The sequence below is a fragment of the Eumetopias jubatus genome, unplaced genomic scaffold (assembly GCF_037043125.1).
Source record: "Eumetopias jubatus isolate StellerSeaLion01/CBP00866 unplaced genomic scaffold, mEumJub1_p1.0 scaffold_7, whole genome shotgun sequence".
NCBI lineage: Eukaryota > Metazoa > Chordata > Mammalia > Carnivora > Otariidae > Eumetopias > Eumetopias jubatus.
Window position 1 is genome coordinate 48,274,342 of NW_028274813.1, and position 25,709 is coordinate 48,300,050.

At 44.2% G+C, this 25,709-nt stretch overlaps 1 protein-coding gene across 4 annotated transcripts in view; it reads left to right on the forward strand.

Annotated features, from left to right (window-relative positions):
- The window catches only part of CDKL1 (cyclin dependent kinase like 1), a 55,189-nt gene extending 29,696 nt beyond the window's left edge, over window positions 1-25,493 (forward strand). Inside the window, exons 2-9 of one of the 4 annotated variants that reach the window (XM_028101329.2) lie at window positions 1,603-1,724; window positions 13,068-13,140; window positions 15,564-15,654; window positions 16,258-16,458; window positions 19,103-19,185; window positions 21,974-22,030; window positions 23,609-23,800; window positions 25,386-25,493. In XM_028101329.2, the coding sequence (XP_027957130.1) occupies window positions 1,603-1,724; window positions 13,068-13,140; window positions 15,564-15,654; window positions 16,258-16,458; window positions 19,103-19,185; window positions 21,974-22,030; window positions 23,609-23,800; window positions 25,386-25,493 (927 nt within the window). The remainder of the gene's footprint in view (window positions 1-1,602; window positions 1,725-13,067; window positions 13,141-15,563; window positions 15,655-16,257; window positions 16,459-19,102; window positions 19,186-21,973; window positions 22,031-23,608; window positions 23,801-25,385) is intronic. The other 3 variants (XM_028101333.2, XM_028101344.2, XM_088025044.1) reach the window with 3 other exon arrangements.
- The last annotated feature ends 216 nt before the right edge of the window (window positions 25,494-25,709 follow it).

A 25,709-nucleotide genomic window follows, 5' to 3' on the forward strand; every position in this document is an offset into this window, starting at 1 on the left:
ATGGCCTGTAGAATATTGTGGCCGTTTTATCTTTGTTTCATCCAGTGTAGTATCTAGAGGAGGAATTTCACAACTTGAAGACACAGAGGACTATTACAAAGAAAACGAGAAAATAGCTGTCTTCTTCTGTATTTCCCTTGCTGGCTGCTTCTCTTCTTGATGCCCACACCAATGTGATCCAGCAGGCCGTTCAACATCTTCACTTTTTCTCCTAACTCCTTTTACCTCTTATGAAGTATCTGCTTGTCTGTGATCAGTACCTCTGGCTACATATTGAATCACCTGGAGAATTTGAGGGAAAAAAAAAAAAACAGATGCCTGGCCCCTTCCTAAGACATTCAGGGTCTCTGGAGATGGGGTGTAAGCATCTGTAGTTTCTAGAAGTCCCCCTGCGACCTAGTACAGATTATCTATTGCTCTTTGGCTGCATAATCTCCCCCGCACTTGGTAGCTCCGAACAAGAGTGATGTTTTATTTCTCACAATTCCGTGGCTTGCTGGAGTGTTCCTTCAGCTGGCCTTGCCTGGGTTCACTTTTGGAACTGAATGTAGGTGGGGGTCGGCTGGGGGCTGAGCTCAGCCAGGACACCTGGGCCTCCCTCCCCTGGGGGTCCTTCATCCTGGGCTTCTTCAGGGCGGAATCTGGGGTGGGGGGGTGTCTCGTGCTTTGCTTTGACTGCTAGAATTGGGCAGCAGTAATATCATCTGGCGTCCTCTTTTGTTTCTTAGACGGCTGTCAGAAGGCCTTCACGCCCTGAAGAAATTTAATCATTTTGACTCTTCACAATAATTCGTTTGCCTAATTGTCACGTTTTAGATAGGATTACAGACAGAAGGGTCCAGGAAGCTAAGTACAAGACTTAGCCTTGGCAACACAACATTGATTCCGACCTTTTTTCTTTTTCTCTAGATACACATCTTCAGGCACATCAGCTTAGAGAGCCTTCCTCATTCTTCTGTTTTAAAATGTCTCGTCAACCTAGGAAACACAATTTACTCATTCATTCCCAAATAATTATCGAATGCCTATTATGTGCAAGGCCCTGTGCTGGGGGTACAGCCACATCCTTTTGAGGAAACAAGAGAATCCTGAGGTCATGATTCTTATTTTCAGTGGTTTATATCTCTTGTATCTGTTGACAGCAGAGGACATTGAAAAGTCAAAAGAACGATTGCTTGGTAATTCCAGAGGATTGCCAAGGAGACCTACTTCAGGGGAGCTATGAGATGTACAGGGCCATTGAACCAGCCTGGGGAGGAGATCTGGGGACCCCTCTTTAGGCAGGGACATTTGATCTGAGCCTTAAAGGATGAGTTTACATTAACTAGAAATTGCCCTGGATTTTTCATTCTCCTTTCTTTTCCAGACTTCTCATCTCTCTCTTTGCCTTCCCCAACCACCTGGGTGAGGCTGTAATCATTTACAAGCTGCTAACAAAGAGCTCCTTGAGAGAAGTAAGATCATACTGCTTGCGGTTTCCTCCAACCCAGGACAAGAAACTTCCTAAAGGACAAATCGCTCTCTTTTTCTTGAATCAGAATCAGAGAAAGCTCTATCCATCACAGCCCCAGCTTAGCAAACCTTGGTTTTTTGTCTTTGCAGCAACTCAAGCATCCGAACCTCGTGAACCTTATCGAAGTCTTCAGAAGGAAACGGAAGCTTCACCTGGTGTTTGAGTACTGTGACCACACGGTTCTCCACGAGTTGGACAGACACCAAAGGGGGTTAGTGATCATTCCTTACGCACAAAACACAGGAGCAAACCCCGGGATTTGCGAGGGAAGATGAGAAGTGGCCCTTTTGCAGACCCGGCAAGAGCAGGCAATGTTTGCACGGCTGGGCCTGACGGCAGAAGGGTTACTGAAAAGGTTGGGAAAGAAATCATAACTCATCATGTTCACGAAGAAACAGCAGCATAATTAGGCTGAACTTGACTTCTTTGTTATGTTATCTGGGTTTCTGAGAAAGAAAAGGAAGGCTATTGGTTAGTTGCGCCTGATTAGGGAAGGGCAAGGACTTGGAGATTGAAAGCAGGAGTCCAAAGACAACAACCAAGAGGAGGTTTCAGGCTAGAACAAACGTGGCGTTTCACCCCGGGGCGATCTGGGAGTCTGGTCTGCTGTATCAGTCAGGAATTCCTTGGTGACAAGGGACAAGAGCCCACGGAGGCCAGCGTAGGTGAAGGACTGTGACGGTGGCTGTGACTGGGAAGGATGGGGAGATTATGGAGGCCCTGATGATCTTATCATACATCCCTCTGCAGCATAGGCAGCTGCTTTGTGTGCATTACAAGAAGCCTTGGTGAGCAGGCAGAGCCTTTGTCTGCAAAAAAAATGGGGGTGTGTGCCCTTTCCTCTGGTTGAAGGTAGCCCCTTGCCAGAGTGAGCAGGGCGCAGGCTGGATTTCGGTGCCCACCCACTTCTCCTTGGCTGGATGTTTTGTTTTGTTTTGTTTTTAAATGAGGTTTTTTTTTTTTAAGATTTTATTTATTTATTCACGAGAGACAGGGAGAGAGAGAGAGAGAGAAGCAGAGGGAGAAGCAGGCTCCCAAGGAGCAGGGAGCCCGATGTGGGACTCGATCCCAGCACCCTGGGATCATGACCTGAGCTGAAGGCAGATGCTTAACCATCTGAGCCACCCAGGTGCCCTTGGCTGGATGTTTTAAAGGCAGAGTACCATCGGTGGTGGATTTTTTTCTCTCTCAACTCTCCTCTATGCTGGCTTCATTTTGCCTTGCAGATGAATCTTATAAGGTGGATGTGGGAGGGTATGTGTATGTGGCACGTGACGGAAGGGAAAAATTTGAACTAGGAAGCCTGGCTGCAGGCTTTTATCAACCTATGTAGCCACTCGAGAGGAAAGTCCTAGAAGAAGGTAGCATCTCCTTATATAAAGTCCAGTGGAAAACTCTGCCTCAGGGCAGGTGATGCAGCTGTCTCTGGAGTCAATCCCTGTGGCCAGATGGAGAGGCTAGAATGATGAGCAGACCCTGGAAGATAAAATGCAAAGTGGGTCAGTCAAAGATGACTTCCTGGAGGAAGTGGCCTTTGAGTTGAATGGTGAGGAGACTTAAAACAAGTGAGCAGCGAAGGATATCTCATCCTCTCCTTTTGCTGGGCTCCTGGGAGCCCCGCTTTGGCCAGGGACAATATGCAGAGTGGCGTTGGGTATCAGAGTGGTGGCGTGCCACCCCATTCCGTCTCACATTCACACTCCGGTGACTGGAGGCCACGGGTCTTTCAACAATGCCTTCAAGCCCTGGCTGAGAGCTTGCCGTTTGCCATGCGGGGGTACTTAGGTGATCAGCCGTGATTTCCAGGCAAATGGGATTAAAGTGGCTTGTGGTTTGTAAGTGACCACGGCACAGGCTTTTGGTGTTAATTCACACAGCCAAAGAGAGCCAAGAGAACAGACACCTCCCTTCAGAAAGTCACTGATACGGAGAAATTGTGTTCAAGGGAGAAAACATTTAGTATGTTAATATTTGCTATTTTGACAGCTTGCAACTAACACTTCGATTAAACCTATTAGTATGAAAATAAAAAAAAAAAACCTATTAGTATGAATTAGTCCTGGCTATGTGGTACTAGGGAGATGTTGCAGGGCGTTTGGTTAGTCATGTTAGATTGAGTCACTTGGAAGCACGCATTAGTGGGGGGCTGAAAGCAAGTGGGAGTCAGTTCTTTTTTGGCACAGAGTTTGCGCAGAAGGAAAAAAGGGCGGGACGAGGCGTGATCAGAGTTTGGAAAGCAGATTTTTTTTTTTTAACTCCACTGGCTAGAATATGTTATATATGTTCCAGGAAATAGACAAAATAAGATTTAAATTCTAAGCCAGATGATATTTATTTATTTTGAAGTTTAAAGACTTTTTTGTTAGTTTATGTTTTATTTTATTTAAGATTTTATTTATTTATTTGACAGAGAAAGGAACAGCGAGAGAGTGAACATAAGCAGGGGGAGTGGGAGCGACTGAGCCACCCAGGCGCCCCTGTTAGTTTGTTTCAAAAATAAAAGTCACCGGGGACACCGAAATGGCTCAGTCTCTTAAGCGTCTGCCTTCGATTCAGGTCATGATCCCGGGGTCCTGGGACGGAGCCCCGAATCAGGCTCCCTGCTCAGTGGGGAGTCTGCTTCTCCCTCTGCCCCTCCCCCTGCTCGTACTTTCTCTCTCTCAAATAAAAAAGCCAAAAAAACAAAACAAAACAAAAAAAATATAAGTTACTTTCCATTATGCTGAATATTTGGCAATACTCCAATCTATTTTAAATGCTATTTCAAATTTTTGCTTGTCATCGTTAAGGAATAAATGTCGTTAAACTGTATCAACCAATGATTTTGAAATTCATAGGAACATCTTCTTTTTCAGCTGAGGAATCTCATACTATAAAGTAACACTTTGTAAGCACATTCCCAGTAAAAGTGGGTCGGCATCCCATGTGTGACCTTTGGCAAGATGCTTCCAGGCATTCTCACCTGTGAAAATGAGAGTTTAGGACCGGGGTAGAGTTGAAGGGGACTTGCAGGTCTGTGATGCTGTGACTTGTTGATCTGATAGCCTAGAGGTCAGAAGACTGCTGTTCTCCTTCAGTCTCATGTGTGATCGGTGCAACAATGTCAACAAAGGAGAATGTGTAATGCCGCTGTTTTCCCAGCCTGGGCTCAGGTGGGGTCCTCCTTAGGGTGTGGTACGCTTGCCCCGAGAATATCCTATGATCACTTTATTCTGAGTACAGATTTCTAAAATGCAAAGTGGATCATGCCAGTCCTCTACATAAAATCTTGTAATCGCTCCCCAAAACTTATGGATGTGGTCCTAGCAGGGGACATAAGATTTCAGTCTCTCTACAGCCCCATTTCTCATCAGTTTGCCGCATAAAACATGACACTGCCCCCACAGAACCCTTTGCATTCTGAGCTTCACTCAGGACATGCCGTTTTCTCAGTCTGCACCGCCTTTCCTTCTCTACTCTGCCTAGCAAACTCCTGCTTGTCCTTCAGCTACAGCTCACATATGACCCCCTGTGTGGGAACTATTTTAGCTGACACTGAAGAGAGTCAGGAGTTCCTTTCTCTAGCGTCCATCACGTCTTCTGGGACTGTTTCTATTACATACCCCATTTGCAAGGGAAACTATAAAACCTTCAAGGGCAAGGGCTGGCCTTCCTCCCCTGTGTATCCCCAGTGTCTTCTAGCTTAATTCTTGGCACTTGCTACACCCCTAAAACTTGTTGTGGAATGACCAAAGTTAGCAAACCAATAAATTGATACTTACCAAATGGTTTTGAAGAAGGGTAATGCTAACAGTGTTTTGATGATTTTTCATTTTAAGATAGTTACTTTGATTAAAAATTCAAAAACCTACTATTGTCAAAGGAAATTATCAGTACATTGCTGGAGCAACCTGTCCAGAGGGCAGTTTGGCATTGTGTGTTAAAAGCCTTAGAGAGGGGCGCCTGGGTGGCTCAGTCCGTTAAGCATCTGCCTTCAGCTCAGGTCCTGATCTCTGGGTCCTGGGTTGGAGCCCTGTGCGTCAGGCTCCCTGCTCAGCGGGAAGCCTGCTTCTCTCTCAGTCTCGCTCTGCCCCTCCCCACTGCTCGTTCTCTCCCTCTTTCAAATAAATAAAATCTTTAAAAAAAATAAAAAATACATAAAAATGAAAATAAAAGCCTTAAGAGACATTATCTTAGACCAAGCAATTCTACTTCTAACAATTTACCATAAAAGTAATTGAGTACATGCATAAAGGTTTAGTTATAAAAGTGTTTGTTAAAGGATTTATGGGTTTTTTTTAAAATTTTTAAAAATTTTTAAAGTAAGCTCTGCACCCAACCAGGGGCCTGAACTCACGACCCTGAGATCGAGAGTTGCCTGCTCCACTGACTGAGTCAGCCAGGCACAGTGTTAAAGGATTTTTTTTTTTAAGATTTTATTTATTTATTTGACAGAGACAGAGACAGCGAGAGAAGGAACACAAGCAGGGATGTGGGAGAGGGAGAAGCAGGCTTCCCGCCGAGCAGGGAGCCCGATGCGGGACTCGATCCCAGGACCCTGGGATCATGACCTGAGCCGAAGGCAGACGCTTAACGACTGAGCCACCCAGGCACCCCAGTGTTAAAGGATTTTATAGTGAAAACATTGGAAACAACGGAAATGTCCAATAATAGAGGATGGTTAAGTAAATTATGGTATGTCTTTACAATGGAATACAGTGGGGCTACTAAGAATCATGCTTATAGATAAAACATACGTAGAAACAGAAAAATGTTCATGAGTGGTTGCAAAATGAAGAAAAATGCTATAATAAAAATACATATTAATTTTTATAGAATTTATATATAGATAGAAAAAAGGAAAATAATTAATACCCTATTAATGTTTTAATAGTGATACTTTGAGGTATGATTGTTATATATATTTTTTTAAGATTTTATTTAATTGAGAGAGAGCAAGAGAGCAAGCGAGAGAGAGAGAGAGAGAGAGCACAAGCAGAGGGGAGGGGCAGAGGGAGACGCAGACTCCCCATTGATCAGGGAGCCTGATGTGGGGCTCCACCCCAGGACCCCGGGATCATGACATGAGCCAAAGGCAGACGCTTACCTGACTGAGCCACCCAGGCGCCCTTTATTTATTTTTTTTATAATATTTCCTCCATGTTCCATTTGTCACTATGGTAATTTTTAATCCGTAAAATCATAAAAATAATTCTTGCCAAATCAGACTCAAAGACCTGTCTCTACTTTGAATCTGAAATGGATGTTAATTCATCTCCTTATTATCACATTTGTAACTTCTCGGAAATACTTTTGGAGAAGATTCAAATTCATGTTGCAATCAACAAGCAAGTTTGTGCCACAAGATATGTATCCTGCTACAGTGGCCTAAATACATATCCCTTACAATCCGCAGTGCTGGGCTCATGTTGTTTATATTTGCCCTCAAAACAAATGTATTACCATTCCTTATCTTCTGCAGAACTTAATGTACATCGTACTTATTATTCTTTCAACTGTTGGTCTCTCCTCTGTCAAAGTTTGGTAAACAACTAGTTTCCGTACTCCCTTACTTTTCTACCCTTCTGTAAGTGCAACCAGACACAATACTTCACTGATTCTTTTCCATTACCACTGGGTCCACCTCTGATTCTCATATAGTTGGTGCAAAGAACATCTGGTGGGAAAAGGTTATTACTGCAAGTTTTTAGTTTCTGTCCGTGGAATTCCACAACTTTTATAAAACACTTAAAATCTCTCTTTTTTAGATTGAAAGTGATATATTGTTTGTTCCAATAATGTCTCAAGCAACACAGAAACATAGAAATAAATAAAATTAACAGGTTGAGAATTATTTTCTAATTATTTTTCTTTGCATGTCTGTATTTAAATAGATTGTATTCTACATCATATAGTTATGCATTTTTTAAAGTGTATTCAGGAGCTGTCTCCCGATTCAAACATACCTACTTTTATATTTTTAAAATGGCTGCATGGCATTCCATGGTACAAATATACCACAGTTTCTTTATTTAACCCCCCACTGATAAATTTTTCTTTATCACTAACAAGACTACAGTGAACAATCACTTGCATAAAGATTTCCATAGGATAAATTCCCAAGAACATATTATTTCTCTGGGAGCTTGGCCAGTCCTTCCTTCCCCGTCTTTGTTGTAGCCTTGTGGAGAAGTGAATGTTGATTGTCTTCTTGGACTGTCTCAAGTATTAGAAGAGCAGTAGCAGGAAGGATGGCTGAAGTGCTGAGAATGCCAGAAAGAGACCTCTATTCTCTCTTCATCATCTCTCCCATCTCTCATGTACCTGAAGACGTTTTTAAAAATCAGTTTGATCTCTTCATTATCATACAGCAGTTGTTTATGTTTCTCTCATTTCAATTTTATAATTAGGGGCGCCTGGGTGGCTCAGTTGGTTAAGCGACTGCCTTCGCCTCAGGTCATGATCCTGGAGTCCAGGGATCGAGTCCCGCATCGGGCTCCCTGCTCGGCGGGGAGTCTGCTTCTCCCTCTGACCCTCTTCCCTCTCGTGCTCTGTCTCTCATTCTCTCTCTCTCAAATAAATAAATAAAATCTTTAAAAAAAATTTTATAATTAGGACATTAGGGTCACAGTATAAGCTTCCCCCAAAATGTTCGAAAGGAGAGACAGAAGATTGCTTTCGGAGAGTTATTTTGTGGAACCATCAGGGCAGAGGTAACCTTACATCAGGCAAAGCCACCTCAAAGAAATAAAATGGCTGCCGGGCTTGTCAGATTGGACTGATTGTATATGTTTTATCTAATGTCAAATCCCTCCTAATTTGGGGATGGGTGTAAGTAAGCAAGCTCAGGCTAGTGACAACAACCAGTCAGATTGCCTACTTTCCCTCATCTCGAGATCCTTGACTGACCAAGCAGCATTCTGATTGTAACTTGACTTTGTTTGGGCAGTTGTCTACAAGGAAAGCATAAGCTGGTACTCAGAATTTGAACATGCATGCAGACTCTTCCAAAGCTTTTGTTGGTTAAATACTTTCATATTTATTTGAGACGGTGTAAGGCAGAGGGCATGGTGATGACAACTGTCAACATGCCTGCTCTTGTGTCACGCTCGCTGTTCCAGTGTGGGTGGGTTTTTTTCAGCGCCTGGAACACCATTACCACATGGCATCTCCCTTCCCGTCCCCCGTCCTCCTGGAGATTCCCAGCGCTTCCCGCTTGGGTGGCAGGCGTCCAGTGTTCACTGTTTCAAGTCATCTTCTTTTATAGTTACCTCTTTTTGGGGGGGGTGCATCCTTCAGGGGCTTCGTCAGAGTATGAGAGGTTTCAAAAAAGAAACAGAGATTTGAGACCTTGCCCTAAAAAGTCTTTTATAGTCTCTTCACATTTGATGGATATTTTGTTTGGGTAGGGGTTTGTATGTTTGTTTTTGGTAGAAAATAATATCCCTTCAAAATTTTGAAGGCATTTTTTTAAGTGCCTTCTATCTTCCAGGAAGTCTGTTGCCAATCTATTTTCTGCTCCTTTGTGAAGTCCTGTTTCTTTATTTCCAGAAGCTTGGGGAACCCTCTCTTTGTTCACAGAATTCTGAATTATGAAAATCTTGGGCCTTACTTTACCTCCCTGTGTTGGCACTTGGTGAGCTCCTTCTCTCTGAGAGGGAATTTTGAATTGTTGTGTTCCTGATTCCCTGTCCTTTGGTTTCTCTATTTTCTTGTTCTGCGCCTTCGATGATTTGGATTCTGGACTCTGACTGGTCCTCTTGTTTTTGTTTTGTTTTGTTTTGTTTGTTTGTGAGTAAAGCAACAGGAATTTATTAAGTGAAGATACAGAAAAAGCTCTCGAGAGTGAGAGGGGTCCCGACAGGGTTGAGACAAGGTTGCCAACGAGGGCCTTTAGGGTTGGTCTTTTATAGAAAGCTAACCAGGGAACTCGAATCCTTTTAACATCTCTATTGATAACACCTTCAATGGCTTACTTCCTTTCTAGGGGCTGGTTATTCTTTGTTGGTCACAAGTGATTATCATAAAGCCCCCCACCCCCGCAAGCCTAGGGCAGGGAGGGTCCTCCGCCCCGGGTCCTCTTGCTTTTCTAGAGTATCTTGTTCTTAATTTCGTGGATGCAACAGCTTTCCTTTTCTCCCTGAAGATATTAATGTTTTTCTTTTTTTTAATGTTCTCTTCACTCTCTATGGTTTCTCTTTTAAGTTGCTTTTTTCTGTTTGTTTTCGTTGCTGTCTTTCTCATTTGAGGCTTTTCTTGGGCCTCATATAGTCTCTGGTTGTGTGCCCATGGTTAAGAGTGGGGTGCTGTTGGAAGCTCTGGGCTTCACTGTGGGGTTATCTGGCTGGTTCATTTGCTGCGGAACCCCAATGTTAGAATTTTCAGATCTTTCCTCCTGAGCTTCCCCCCAAAAAGTCTTCCAATATTTTCCTCGGACAGTAAAGTCTGGCTGCCTGCTTTGTCAAAAGCCAGTGAGGGAAGAAGGCTGGGGAGCCCCAGCATTCAGCAGTTAGTATGTACATAATCATTTAATCCTCTGTTTTTGGAACAGTATCCACGATCTCGGCTGTACCAAATGTCCTCTATTTTACGCTCTCCAAAAACAAAACTCCAGCCTTCTACTAGGTAGGGGGAAGAGTGCTCCCTGTTGGAATAGAATAGGGGAAAGGATCTAGGGATTTGATAGTTTCCAAAACAGATTTTCCAACTCCTTCCCTCCCACTGCCACAGAATCTTGGCTGCCAGTTTCTGCACCTTTGCAGAATTCTTTGGGATAAATTGGTTGGTCTTCCATTTTCCCCTCTTCGGGCTTAGATTTTAGCATTCCAGGATCTGTTGTCAGTTTTCATTCATCTACCTGTTTTCCAGATTCCAAAATGTGTCGCTATTATCTCTTCTCCTGTTTTCTCTGGCCATTTTTGTCTTGAAAAAAAAAAAAATCTCAGTGTAGTTATCAGGTTTAGAGAGGGAGTGCAATTAGATGGGTTTGTTTAACCCACCATCTTATCTTAATCCAGAAGTCCTTTGAAACACTTTCTTCAGTTGGCTCCGGTGACACCGTTTTCCTGAGTGTTGCCCTGCTTTCCTCCCTGCTCAACCCCAGTCTCTTGCTAAATCCCTCTCTGCTTTCTGACTTCTACCTGTTGTAGGGCCTCAGGACGTTGACCTTCTCTTCTCTTTCTGTATTCACTCCTTAAGTGGCTTCACCCAGTCCCTTGGCTCCAAATGCCATCCATATGCTCATGCTTCCCAAATTTGTATTTCCAGTCTGACCTTCCTTGTGAATTCAGAACTGCCTACCCAGAATATCCTTTGGATGTCCAATAAGCAGCTCAATATATCCACCCTTCCCTCCTCAAAACCAGCTCTTCCCTCAGCATTCTCCTCAGGAAAGGGCCCCACCATGGACCAGCTTCTTAAGCTAAAACCTTGGCATGATTCCTTGATTCCTCTCTGTCTCTCATATCCAATCTCAGAAAGTCCTGAAGACTGTCCTTTTAAAATATAGCCCAAACCTGGCCACTTCTCACTGCTATAACCATACTTTAGATGTTGACTTAAGCAGAGAAGCTTCCTGGAGCATCCTACCTAAGAACGCACCCCTTCCAGCCCAGCACCCTCTGTACATATGTGTATATCCAATTCCAACCCAACACCCCTGAAGAGATTCCATTTTTCTCCCCTCCCGTATTTGTACTCCCTTCTCCGACAATGAAAAACTTGGCTCCTATCATCATCCACTAAAAAGGATCTTAGAGATAGAGCCTGAGGCCCTGGCATTTCAGAGAAGGAACAGAGTAATAAAGAAGTGAAGTGAGTAACTAACTCAGGATGACACGAGGGGGTTTTGATGTTTGAGGATTGTGTCATAATGTGCTCAGCTTTAGACGAGCATTACTAATATGCTGTTACAATTTACTTTTACAGGGCACCTGGGTGGCTCAGTTGGTTGGGCGACTGCCTTTGGCTTGGGTCATGATCCTGGGGTCCCAGGATCGAGTCCCATGTCGGGCTCCCTACTCGGCGGGGAGTCTGCTTCTCCCTCTGACCCTCTTTCCTCTTGTGCTCTCTCTCTCTCATTCTCTCTCTCTCAAATAAATAAATAAAATCTTAAAAAAAAAACCAATTTACTTTTACATGCTCCTTTTGCATGATTTCTTTTGGGAAATGTTTTTAGGGACTAAAGTGGCCTGGTACTGATAACCTTAATATTTAAGTCATTAAATAATCAGAATACGTCCCATTTTTTTCTGGACAAAAAGTGGAGGCGGGGGAGAGGGAAGCATTTTCCATAGAAGGTCCTCTTCTTAGTTGTGTTTTTCTAGGCCTTCTTTCTAAACAGGTGAGTTTTCCTAGCATTGTACCTCTGTGGCGCTAGGACAAGGAGAGAATTTGGAGAGAAGCGACTTCAAGCCAAGGGACATGGTTCTGGTCCAGAAACGTCCCAGCTCTTCTTCCTGGCAGTGACCTCTTCATTTCCTCCACGTTGGCCCATCCTCTGATCTTCTTGAGAGGATTTCCTGAACATCTGGTCTGTGACAACAGTGGTCTTGGGGCCCCTCCCAGAGACTAGAAGTGACTTGTTCTGGTCACCTTAACACAACTACTCGAGAGTTTGCTCCCTGGTTTACTTAATTAGTTCTGGCTGAGGACCATAACACCATTGTTTAATGTTTGATTCATAAAAACAGTAAGTCCTGCTGGTGGGTGCAGGGCCCTAAAAATAAACGTGCTCTCTCTGTAGTCATTTCACTCATTGCCCAATATATTTTTTAAACGCTCCCAGAAGAGGCACCTTTTCCTAATTCGCGTGAAGGATCTGCTGGGGCTGTTGGTTGCCCCGGTTGGCTAAGCCGAGCGTCAGGGGAGAAGTGCTGGGGGCAGTGGGACCGTGTTTAGACGCCGTGGTAGAGGACGAGGCAGAGAGATGGGGAGCGGGTGCAGCTAGCCGCCAGAGAGAAGCCATGTGGGGAAAGAACCGAGACGCCTGTGTGGGGTTTTAGCCATTATTCACTTTTGTTCTGCGGTATGCAAGGTCAGCCTCCTCCCTATCGGCAGTAAAATCTCCATTACCTAAAAAAAAATGCTGCCTGGGGAGTGTGGAGAAACCATGTGCCCACGCATGAAAGATGAATTCTGTCTCAAGGCATCAGTTTGGGGCAACTTGAAGAAAAAAAAAAAAAAAAGAGCAACACCTTTTATGCTGTATGTGAACTAACTTTCCATCAACGAAAAGCTCTTTGTAGAAATGGAGCTCAAGTTAGCAGGCAGGTTTCCAGGGGCGTCACAGATGATTGAGGTAGGTGGTCATAAATACTTGCGGAAACCGCTGTGACTCTTCATGGTCCCTTCCTGTAGAAGGAGATGTTGCTCTGGCCCTTCCTTGCGCTCCCGAGAACCCAGCAGTGTGCTGAGCCCCTGCTCTTTACACTCCATGACTTAGATGCTCTGTGAGTTAGAGGACTGGATGTGTCACTAGTTAAGCCTGTCTTACTTTCTTTTTTTTTCTTCTTTTGAGCTGAATTCCATGGCTACACTAAAGAATGTGTTTTTGTTGCTTCTTTATTTTTATTAGGGTACCAGAACATCTTGTGAAGAGCATAACTTGGCAGACATTGCAAGCTGTAAATTTTTGCCATAAACACGATGTAAGTCTCATGATCATCCTTGAAAAATCAGAAGGCTGCCCATTAAACTGAGGTAGAGCCTTTGTACAAAATTTATATCCTACTTTTGTGGATATGCTTTTTCACGTGTCTTCCGAAGCCTGGTGGGGGGCCATAGAGGCTAAAAACGCCAACCTAGCCATTCTTTCTTCTTCAGGTTACATAAAAGATGTGTTTTTTTTGTGATTTTAAGAAAGTAGTTATAGATGTATATTGATGAGACGCGACTCAGATTTAAAGGAGAATCCCATTCGCTTGGAGTCTGCTTCGGTTTGGCACCCTGACAACGCTCTGAAGTCTGGGGGGGGGACCCCAGGGGGCTCATGCCTGTTGAGTCGCAGTAGGCGGAGTCCCAAGCGCCATGCACAAATGCTGGTGTTTGTGTCTGTGAGATATGAGTGCCAAGGCTGGAGCAGAGCAGCCCGTGGACACCTCTGATACTCCTGGCCAGAGCCAAGGGTGGAGGGGCACGGGGGGGGGCTGCCCAGGAGGTGGGTGGGAAGGTGCCAGGAAGGTGGCTCCTCCCTCCAGAACAACAATGCCCACTCCCCACACACAGAGGCCGGATGCCAATATTAGACCTTCATTTTGGCCACCGGGGCAAGTTGCCCGCACTATGTCATCTCATCTACTGCCTGGGTCAGTTTTGCTGGTGGGGGCTGAAGCCCCTGCCGTGGGCTGTTCTGGGTGATGTCTTCCCGAAGCTGCCTTCCTAGAAGTAGAAAATAAGCAAGTTGCCAGTCCTTCTCCTGAGTGAGCCTCCACCTAGCCTAAGGCTACGATCCTGTCAAAATGCATGGATCCCAGGGAGCGTGGACACCTTATCTTGCTATTTATAGCAAGTGAGGGTTAGCACTTTCCTGGAAGCAGGTTTTAGGATGAGGGGAGCAAGAGGGACCTCATAAAGGTCCTGGCGAGGAAAATCAGAGACACTGAAGACAGATACAGCGCATACCACTGTTTCCTGGAGAGTTCCCAAAGCTCTGGTCGGCCCCACGTACTGATGTGGGGAGGGTGTAGGAACTTGTGAAGAGTTCTCAGAACAGAATAGGAACACATTCTTGCCTACGAGTCCTTCTGACCATCTGTCATCATGATATTCATGGGTGTACCCATTTAGAGAAATATGCGAAGCCAGTGGTAGAGGAATGGTGATCTCGGGGCCGTTAATTGCTGAGAACCAGATAGATAGTAATAGAATAATTCAGAAATTGTCCTTCCCCCAAATTTTCCAGAATAATAAAAACCCATGGGGAAACACTGACACTGATCTCTCACCCTGAACGTCCTTTGGAGGGAGAACCAGGCCAGGCCCAAGAAGAACCTCTGTCCTCTCTCCAAATTCTAGAAAGTCAAGAATACCCCAGGGTTTCAGCTGCAAGCCAAAGAGGGTCTCTCAGATTGCAGCGGGATCCAACATTCTTCTCCCGAGAGGAAAAGGCTTGGAAGAAGTGAGGATTATTAGGAACCCCGAACGGGATTTTGACTCAAACGTTGTTTTTATGTAATCTTTAATTAGGTTGTTGATTTGTGCTTTGCCAAGAGAATTGTTATTTAATAAGAAAATCATGTGAAGATTCAAAAGCTCTCTTCTAACATTAGCCTGTTAAACAATGTCAGCTGTGGTTTGGAAACCACAGGTGATTTGAGTCTGAATTAGGGCGTGGGGGCCACGTCCCGCAGGGGTGGATGGAGCTCTAAGAACTCTGGTGTGTGGGACGGAGCTGACATCTAGCGACTCTCCCCAGAGGTTAAGCGCTGCCTACCCTTGTTTATCTTGTCAGGACGAATGTCAAGAGCTGGAAGGGAGGTCTCTTGGCAAGCTCCCGTTCCCGCCCTTCTCTTTCCTCGCTTATCTCAGCAGACCCAGGGCTTGTCCTGTTTACCAGGCGGACTGTGTTCTGTTCTCAGTTAAACGACTGAACTGTGAATTCTGCTTATGCATCAACTTGCAGCTCCAGCAGGCATGATGCAGGCCTCACCCAGAGCCTTTTAACATTTTCCCTTTCCTCTAGGGTTGCCAGATTATGTGTAGGGCACCCAGTTAAATTTGAATTTCGAATAAACAGTCATAACTTTTTGGTCTAAGTATGTCCCAAAGACTTCATGGGGTGTATACTTATACTAAAAACTTATTTGTTGTTTATCTGGCTACCCTACCTTTCGTTTTTCCTTTCTTCCTTTTTGGTCCTTTTGGGCCCTTTAGGAATTTGGGATGATTCAGGCCATAATGAGTATGGTACTAGATTTATTTTAGGCTGCTATTTTGCAGCCTTTTATCTAAAAGGCTGGTCAGAGGTTTTAATGATTTCTCAAATGTTTGCTAAATATTCATGTGTTATATTTATCCCATATATTATAGTTGCTCCTTGATAATCTGTTTTTGTTTTTATTGTTATGACTAGTGCATACATAGAGATGTGAAGCCAGAAAATATCCTCATCACAAAACATTCAGTGATTAAGCTCTGTGACTTTGGATTTGCTCGGCTTTTGAGTGAGTATTGATGTTTCCTTAAGTAATTGTAAAAGACAGAAAGATTCTTTATATGAGAAAGGCTCTAAATGCTATAGAAAGCTTGTTTTTATATATTTTGGGCTTGAGCTTGCCCTAAATTACAATTCTTTAATTGCTGAAAACATGTAGATACATATAGTGTTTTAAAAATGTATGCTATATGTAGATTATACCACAGTAAAGTGGTTATTAAAAACTACGTTAGTCTCGTGGTCTCTTTTTTTTTTTTGGATAAAATAGTACTTCGGAGAAATTCTGTTTTAGGAGAGTGGGTTTCAACTCTGGCTGCAGATTAGAATCATCTGGGGAACTGTAAGTTGTAACTATAAAACTATACGGATACCTCCCCAGGCTCTCCCCCAGAATTTCTGGTCTCATTGGACTGAGATGGGACCCAATCATTCGTAATTTAACAAATACTATATTCCGACTGATTTGAATGTGCAACCAGTATTGAGAACCATTGATTTAGAAAAGCCACAAGATGGGGCACCAGCTTGATTTTTTTAGGTCTTCCCCCTGCCAGTTTGGATTCCAGTCTTCCATTGTTGTCTCTGTTTTCCATGTGCCATCGCTGACCAGCTGGACCAAGTGACTACTACACAGAATATGTGGCCACCAGGTGGTACCGCTCCCCAGAACTCTTGGTGGGGGACACGCAGTATGGCCCCCCAGTAGATGTTTGGGCAGTTGGCTGTGTCTTTGCTGAGCTGCTGTCAGGGGTGCCTCTGTGGCCAGGAAAATCAGATGTGGATCAGCTCTATCTGATTAGGAAGACCTTGGGTAAGTGGTGTTTTTGTCACACCTTTTGGGAAACTGAATAGTTTTACCCATGTCAATACCAGACAGAGCCAAGTTCCTAGTCTCATTCAGTGCCCTTTACGGTTATGAAGGAGGGTCCTCTAGAAGCCTTATTTAAATAATTCCATTAAAGGTGTCCACATTTGGGGGTGCCTGGCTGGCTCAGTCAGTAGAACATGTGACTCTTGATCTCAGGGTCATGAGTTTGAGCCCCGAGTTGGGCATAGAGATTACTTAAAAAAAAAAAAGTGTCCACCTTTGTTTTAATAAAAAGAATTAACAATTGTGAGTACATACTAATTGTCCAAAAAGACACAAGGTTCTCTCTTCAGTATTGTTTGGATGAAGTTAAACTCTGAATAAGGATCATAGCAACAATACAAAAGCTTACATTTCTGTAAGGGCTTAGCAGTTTACAGAATGCGACTGTCTTTTATTTCATTTGTTATGATATGGTAGTTCATTCTTTGGAGATCCTTCACTCTAGCCTGCTAAGCTAGATTGGATCATTCGGATGCTATAGAAGATTCTAAACCTATGTGTCAGGAAGAACAGCTGGATCTTCTGGTGTCACTCTTGTCTCTCTACTCTTGGGGTATGATGGGGGAGGGAAAGGGAGGAGAAGAGAGACTTGGAGCGGACGGAGGAAAGATGTATAAGCAGTGACTGCGCCCTTCAGAAGTCGGGGACTTTAGGACACCTGGGTGGCTCAGTCAGTTAAGTGTCTGCCCTCGGCTCAGGTCATGATCCTGGGGTCCTGGGATCGACAGCCCCCACCCCCCCACCCCCCGCATCAGACTCCCTGCTCAGTGAGGAGTCTGCTTCTCCCCTCCCCCACTCCCCCCTGCCCTTCCCCCTCCACAGCCTTTCCCCCTGCCCTTCCCCCTCCACAGCCTTTCCCCCTGCCCCTCTCCTTCCCCTTGCTCTGTGTGCTTCTGTTCTCTCTTGCTCTCTCACTCTCTCTCTCAAATAGGAAAAAAAAAAAAGCCTAAAAAAAAAATCAGGGAGTTTAGCTATTGCTCCCCAGTTTAAAGCAAACTTCCTCCTCTAAACTCTTGTAGTACCGGCCCTCACCTTGTCCTGTCTTGTGCTTTTATCTTCCCAAAGATACTGTCACCTACCTGAGGGTAAGATCATGTCTTACATTTCAATATGTCCTCCACCAGTGTCTGCACACAGTAGGCAGTAAGTATTTGCTGACAGGTTTTCTGAGTGACCAGTAAGGCGCCTTGGAGTGCTTCCAGGTGCAATCAGCATTCCTTTGCTGTTTCCCTTGGTGAGTTTAGGGCAATCTCATCACATCCACGCTTCCAGGGCTCCGATGGAAGATGGTTATTAAGGTACAAGCAGGGTGCTCATGATGAAGCTCGCTGAGATCTGGGGCTAGGCAGTAGAGAGTATATTTTGGCCACTTGTACAAAATGGGACAAGACAGCAGCTTTGGATTTGAGTGCAAGGTAAGGTTCCAAAACAAATCAGCAAAATTAGGCAGTTCGATACCTTGGGGTAGCATTTCTGGGGCCCTGGTTGGGAGGTTTTTGTTGTCCACTCTGCTTTGGCAAGGGGGCCTGAGTGTGTCCCAGGGGTGCCCTGCTGCGTATCTCCTGATGTTCTCTGAACAAAATTCCTCTTCATGTGTAATATCCCTACAATTTTACACGAGGGTGATTTTAACTGATTTGGCTGAAATGTGGACAGGGTGAGCCTCACATCATCCTCCAGAATATAGAAATGCTTTTTTTTTTTAATTTTATTTATTTATTTGACAGAGAGACACAGAGCAGGAACACAAGCAGGGGTGTGGGAGAGGGAGAAGCAGGCTTCCCGTAGAGCAGGGAGCCCGATGCGGGGCTCGATCCCGGGACCCTGGGACCATGACCTGAGCGGAAGGCAGACGCTTAACGACTGAGCCACCCAGGCGCCCCAGTGCTTTTTTTTTTTTCATTGAATCATATTGTAAGTGCTCTCCAAGCAGTAGATAAAATGGGATTTCCAAGTGGTTACTATTAATGAAACAAGAAAAGTGGTTCCAATTTGGAAACATATTCCCTCCCTCCCTCCCTTTTTGCTTCCTCACTCCTTCCATCCCTCCCTCCTTCCCTCCATCCTCCCTCCCTCCCTCCCATCCTTCTCCTTCCTTCTCTCCTTTCATCCCTCTTCCTTCCTCTCTTCCTCTTTCCCCACTTCTTTCCTCAAATACTTATTGACAGGCACTATTCTAAGTGCTAAGCCAATACACTTTTATATTGACCCACCAGAATTCAATGAATAGGATTTTGCCTTGTACTTGTTGCACTTAGGCTATTTTTTAAAAAGGCATTATTTTATTTGTGTGTGTGTGCGCTTCTGAGCTGTTTGGGTTCCTCCAGTACACTGTGAGCCCTTGAGGGACAGTTGCTCGTAGCCTTCAGTACCCGTGCAGGCCTCCTGTACACCTGACACAGTGCTTTGGCCCCTGAGGTCTCAGTACAAGCTGTGGAGGGTTGCCTCAATGCTTCCCTCTGACCAAAAGAGCAGATGACAGCCTTCCTTGGTTGTGGGCACAGACACAGCACGGATGGGGAGAAGCCAGAGGTCAGTGCTTGCTAACCAATCTCATTTTACCCGCCTTTCTTCTTGTCCAAAGGAGATCTCATTCCTAGGCACCAACAAATATTTAGCACGAATCAGTACTTCAGTGGGGTGAAAATTCCAGACCCTGAAGATATGGTGAGTGACCCGATTTGGAAAGATCTCTGCACGTCAGGGCTAAGGTTACCAGGTGTGTACGTGGTGATCCTTCTCTTTACATGGGGAGTTGCAGGCTGACAGGATTTTGGTAGTTACTCAGCTGCCCGAGCCCCGTAGCCCACTCTGCACGGGAAGGTGAGTCTCAACGTGAAAAAGAAAAGTGGGGCAAATTGGCTAGCAGACCCTGGCCCTCAGTGAGAAGTCAGAAGTTGCTGAGAGCTAGCCAGCATGTTGGACGGGAACGCAGAGCTGCCTGCCTTAACCTCACCTGTTCTTCATCATTTTCAGCAGCTGAAGCAATAGGCATAGCTCACATGATGACTTAGCCAGGAATGTCCAGCATCGCCCAAGGCCCCTGCTGTACTCTTACTGCCCAGGCCGTGGCAGGAACCACGGAGGAGCTTGCTTGGCCAGCCTCATTCTGGTATCTGTCCTCTATGGCCAATGTAGAGAAAATACTCATTTTTTAAAACTAAAACATTTGAAATGTGCATAGTCTTAACCCACTTTCAAGAATTTTTTGCAGTGAAACCAGTAGACAGGGGCATAAATATGTAGCATTCTTTACTAGAAATTGTTTCCTTTAGTGTTCCATCAGTAGGGGATTCATTAAATAAGTTATGGTATATCCTTACAATAGAAATACCAGAGAGCCAGTAAAAATAGATGTATTATGTATTCACCTGAGAAAAAGTCCATAATGTACTGCTAAATGAAGAAGAAAGGTTATAAAACAGTATATATAGTTTGGCAAAATTTTAATACATGTTTAATAAATACACAATTCATGTATACATATACTTACATATATAAATATAAAATAACGTGACAACTTCTGGAAAATCATGCAAAGCTTTTTACGTTTGTGAAATAAACGGTTGCAAGGGTATATACCAAAATATTAACAGTGGTATCTCTGTGGTGGTATGACTTCTTTTTTTATGTTTTTTAATATTTTTTGAATGTCCTCAAATGAGTCTGCATTATAATTAAAAACATTTCAGAGCACAGTTAAGGGTTGTGAAATCATGAGTTTCTATTGTCTAAGGAAGGCACTTTCAAAAACTGAAACTAAGGCTCTGATTGTTCAGTTTCCAGATGGAAGTTCTGTCAAGTTCCATTTGAGCTCAACCTCTTGGCTTGTCCCACAGTTGGAGGCTTTCCCCTTCCCCACTGCCTCCTGCCCTTGCACCGCTAGGAATAGGAAAAGTGGGTCATGCTGGGAGCATGCTGGGACAGAGAGGCAGGAATGACACCTGGCATATGGGAGGTGACCCAGCGGGCTCCCTTGTGACCTGGACATTCCCAATTCCACACTAAATATCACTTAGTGATTTCCTGCTCACTTGTCTCCCAGTGAAGACTCGGGAAATAACCCAGGCTTCATAAATGTAAAAAGCTTCCCAAGGTTTCCCAGAGGCGGGCCTGCAGGGGATTTCCTGTTGACAGAAACACAGGAAGACGCAGTGCGGGGGCTGCCCAAGGGGGGGTGGGTGGGAACACATCTGTGCCGGAGTCCCTCTGCTGGTCAGTCTCCCTGCGGGCTTCTGGCGCTGGGGACCCAGCAGGCAGGATGGGCCCTCCTGTCACAGCAACTGGCCAGCCTCAGCCCAGGCCTTGTTGCTGAGACAGCAGAGCTCAGTGTCAGCAATGTCCTGTCAGTCAGTCCCCAGCAGTGCTCAGATTTAACACGCAGAAATAGCAAGAGAAATATTGAAGATAAGTGGGGGGTGGGGGGGAAGGCTACATTCAAGGTTCTAATACAAATCTGCTGTAGGATTTTTTTTTTTCCTGGTTATCTTAGGGAACTCCACAACTGAGGCTCTAATCTCTTACCCTATCAGTGATTAGTAAGTGCACACTGGGAATTTGGTGGTTTGGGGGCTGATTCCCTGTGCAAAATAACTCTGTGCACAGCACCCAGAGTCGTATTTCATTAAATGAGGCTGGCCAGTCACTCCAGCCTCGGGCTCACAACTGCCATCTCTTTAGACGTTCCCTGCTCTCAGCTGCCCTCCTTAATTAGCCTCTGTTAGTGGTCTATCTCTTTAACAGGCCTGTCTGTCCGCCTGACATTCAGCATTCCTCCTGCTTTATAGCGCTTGTTATTCCTGATTGTCTCTAGCATGTGACTGCAGCGAAATAGCCTTATATGGCCAAAGGGAGATTGATGAATGTCTGCTCCGGAGACTCTTTAAAAACAGTAGGATGAACAGGGAAACAGCAGGCTCTTGTGGGAGGAGAAAACAATGTTTATTCCAGAAAAACCTAGAAGCATCTGTTCACCTAGGTAGGAAAAAAAAAATCTATTTTGAAGCTTCCTTTATATAACTGTCAATAAATGCAAAAACTGGGGCCTCTTTTAAATGCCAATAGAAATGCCAAAAATTATTCTGAGGAAAGGCAAGTTATATAAATTGAGGCAGAAGAAAAGTAATAACAGTTGCTTCACAAGTGGGTTTTTTTTTCCTCTCATTAATTAATGTTCCCTCATAATGTGCGACCTGCGTCAGCTCTTTGGGAAGTGAAGGGAGTGGTGAGGAGGAAAATTTGGAAAAGAAGTTTGGAGGTGGAGAGAGAAGGAGCTTGTGAAACAGGCACAAGGAGGTTGTTTCAGCTGGGAGGTCGGTGGGCAGAGGGTGGAGGAGGCCAGAAAGGTGCCAGGAAGATGCTTCTCTCACTCGGAAGACATGCCATCTGAGGTCACCTTATCTTTGAACACATACTGTAAATAAAACCCCCTTTTCTTTTCTTCTTTTTAAAACAGGAACCACTGGAATTAAAATTTCCAAACATCTCTTATCCTGCCCTACGGCTCTTAAAGGTAAAATCAAAGTTTCTAACAGACTGTTGTCACTGGGGAGTCTGAATGATTTATGTCAGTTCATGAATGGAAAAGTGCTCCTTTTAGAAGTCTCCTTCTCCTTTGAGAAGTATAAATACTTCAATTTTTATTCCCATTCAATTACAATGAAAACGTCTGTAGGTGTTTTTCACTTGAAATAAACCCAGTATTTTGTATTTGAAATCTAAGTTTACAGAAAACAGACATTTCAGAGGGATAGTACTTGTCTTACAGAGGGATCCTTTTCTTCAAAAAATGTTGGGCCATAGGATGGATTGATTGATTGATTGGTTGATTATATTGGGGCAGCAAAGCAAGGTTTATTGAGCCATAGCAAAGTGATAACTACAAAGCTCCCAAGGAGGGAAGGGACCCGAGGGGGTTGTACCATAGGATCCATTTAAATAGCCAACCCCCTAGTATATTCTTTGTTTGTTTTGTTTTGTTTTGGTGCAAAAGGGTGGTTTTATTAAAGCACGGATATAGGATCTGTGGGCAGAAAGAGATGCCCCCCCCAGTATATTTGAAGTAGGTTTTGATTTTAAAACTTTGATATTCAGAAATATATAGCCCTTATGTAAAATCAGGTACCAAGTAAAACATTTGCAAGTTACAGTCCATGCCCCACCCATTTCAAAGTGTTTAATACATTTCCCGATGCATTTGTGATATAATAAAAAAATTGAGACAGTTCCTTGGGGCATATAATTGTGAGATTTAATCTATCCAAGTATGAGCCGGATGGCCTACTTAAAGCAAATAGTTAAGAATGATGTAATACAAAGGCATGTATATTATGCCTCTCCTTCCAAGCATGCGTATGTATGCTGTGATGCTTAGACTATTTCTGGAAAAATATACCAGAGAAAAAGAAGCTGAATCTGGAAGGGGGAATGGAAGAACTAGAGTGGTGAGGAGACTTGGCTATATTCTGTATGAATTTTATTTTTACCACTTGTAGGCATTATTTTTTAAATAAAAACCTTAATTTTTTAAAGGTATATACAAGGGACCAAACTGGTTAAGTGGATTATTCCAGTTGGATACTGAGGCGAACTCAAAAATCGTACCCTACTCCCTCAGGGCAGAGCACCAGCTGCCTCCTCGACAGAATAAAGCGAAGACAATGATTTTTTTGTTACTATTTCTAGAGACTATTTACTTATTATGTGGTTATCCATTTAGGAATAATTGTGGAAGGAACTAAAATCACAATTGGCACATTTTTGCTACGTTTCCCCCTTCCTGTTCCCAGCTGAAGCGTTTGATCCATCAAAGAAGAAAGAAAAAAGATCTTTTTTTTAATAAAGATTTTATTTATTTGAGAGAGAGAATATGAGAGAGAGCACAAGAGGGGAGAGGGTCAGAGGCAGAAGCAGACTCCCTGCTGAGCAAGGAGCCTGATGCGGGACTCGATCCTGGGACTCCAGGATCATGACCTGAGCCGAAGGCAGTCGCTTAACCAACTGAGCCACCCAGGCGCCCAAGAAAAAAAGATCTTAATAAGTTAACACAATTTTAAAGAAGTAAGAATGGGGACTTCTTCTGTTCTTGTAGGGCTGTCTCCACATGAATCCTGCTGAGAGACTGACATGTGAACAGCTGTTACAGCATCCGTATTTTGACAGCATCAGAGAAATGGGGGCTTCGGCCAAAGAGCTTGACCGACCGATAAGGAAGACCCTAAGACAGAGCCGAAAGCACCTGCCTGGGGTAAATATGGCGCGCTCTTTTAGGGAAGCATCCAGGGTCGCACTTTCAAATGATCTCATGCCTGCCACCTGGTGCAGAGAATCTGCACCTCCGACTGGAGGTGGTAGTTGCGGCTTGCAGCTCCAGCACCCTCATTCCAGCACGAGGAGAAATGTCCTATGATCTCTCAGCCAGGGCACCAGACACGTCTGCGTCCCAGGGCCCCTTCTCCCTGCATCCTGCAGGTGTCCTTCCCTGCAGTTCCTTCCCTGCTGCTGCAAAGCAGCCCTGGATGGCGTCGTGCATGCGCGCAGGGCTGAGCCCCCTGGAGCCTACTTTTTGTGCTCTGGAGAATAAAATCCAGTTGATCCCAGGCAGCTCTCTGTCATCATGTTTACTTTCAGTATTGACTGACATTCCAGGTTTATCCAAAAATGGAACCGTTTTCCCCTCGCATCCTTTAATCATCAGAGTTGGCTAGGATAGATTCGGTGGTGCGTGCTCTGTGTTATAAGCCGAACAGCTTATTTTATCAGAACAGCATCCCAGCTGCACACTGGGAGCCCGTGAAGAACATGACTGAAGTGGGCATAGTAGCCTTACATTAAGCGACTTGTTGTAAGCCGAAAACTCTAGTAATTTAGAATGGACTGTAGTTAGAACCACAACTAAGATGAGCTGGCTACTCCTGGTCCCTTCTGGATCTGCTCAGGGAGGCCTTAATCTGTAAATTATTATGCCCTAGTCTTTCCCCTGGCAGCCTCTGCTGCCCAGTGTGCTGAATGGCATCTGGGTCGTGTATGTGAGGTTTGGAGGAGAGAAGAGGATGGACAATCTATTAGGAACAGGTACAGCATAAACTGCAGGGTCCTGAGATAGACCAGAGTCACAAAATTAAGAAAGCTTTATTTTATTCTCTGTCATATATGACCCAGGTAACAAAACAGGCCGGAATAGACAACTGCCCCTGCCCCCAGAGTTACCACTTAGCTTGCTGTTCCTTTGTATTCAAGAGTAAAGGGTCTTTGATGGGAATATTTCTACTTGAAAGAATAGGGGAACCCACTAATTGATGTATTGCATATAGGTTCTGAAGGATTCAACTGTTTGAAGTATTAAAAAGTAACCACTTTGCAAATACCTAAGGCCATGTAGTACAAAATATATATTTTTTGTATGTTCTCCTTTCATTTGATATTGACAATAAATTCAAACATTATCTGGGGGCATGAAGGGAGTCGTTTTGCCTTTTGAACTAAGGTGTAAGGGGGCAAATCACTTAAGTGCTCCAGACGTCAGTTTTCTTTGCTGGCAAGACAAGCTTTGGCTTAAATGATCCCTGAGGCCCTAGCAAGCTCTTACCTCCTGTAAATCTATGGTTTTTTTCCCAATAATGCTAACATGTCAATTTTTCTTTTTCATATTCTCTAAATTTTCTTGAATGTGCATGTTTTGCTTTTTAATATAAATCTTTAAAAGGAAAAAGGAACAAATTTAAACATTTTGTCCTCAGGTCCTGGATTCTGTGCAGAAAAAGTATTTCTGGGCTAGAAAATTGACTTACTTACCTCTTTTGGGCTATGTACTCAATAACGAAAAGAGCACACGGCATTGAACCGCGTTCTGTGTTTTGTATTTGTAGTTGCAGGGCCTACCTCAGCTGACCAGCAGCGGCTTCCTTCCAGCTTTGGATAATAAGAAGTACTACTGGAATATGAAGAAACTGAACTGCCAATTTCCAAACATTTAAGGAGCTTGGAGATGGATGATGAAAAAGGAGTTAATAATTTGGAGAAAATGAAATGTATACATTTGCTTGAAAACAATCATGATGTTGAAAGAACATCAGGAGAAAACATAAGTAACAAACGGGGCGGGGGGGCGGAGAAGGGGGGAGGCCACCTGGCAGAACATAAAGGGAAATTCCAGAGGCAGCCTTCCAGGCTTCACGATGGTGATCAGAATG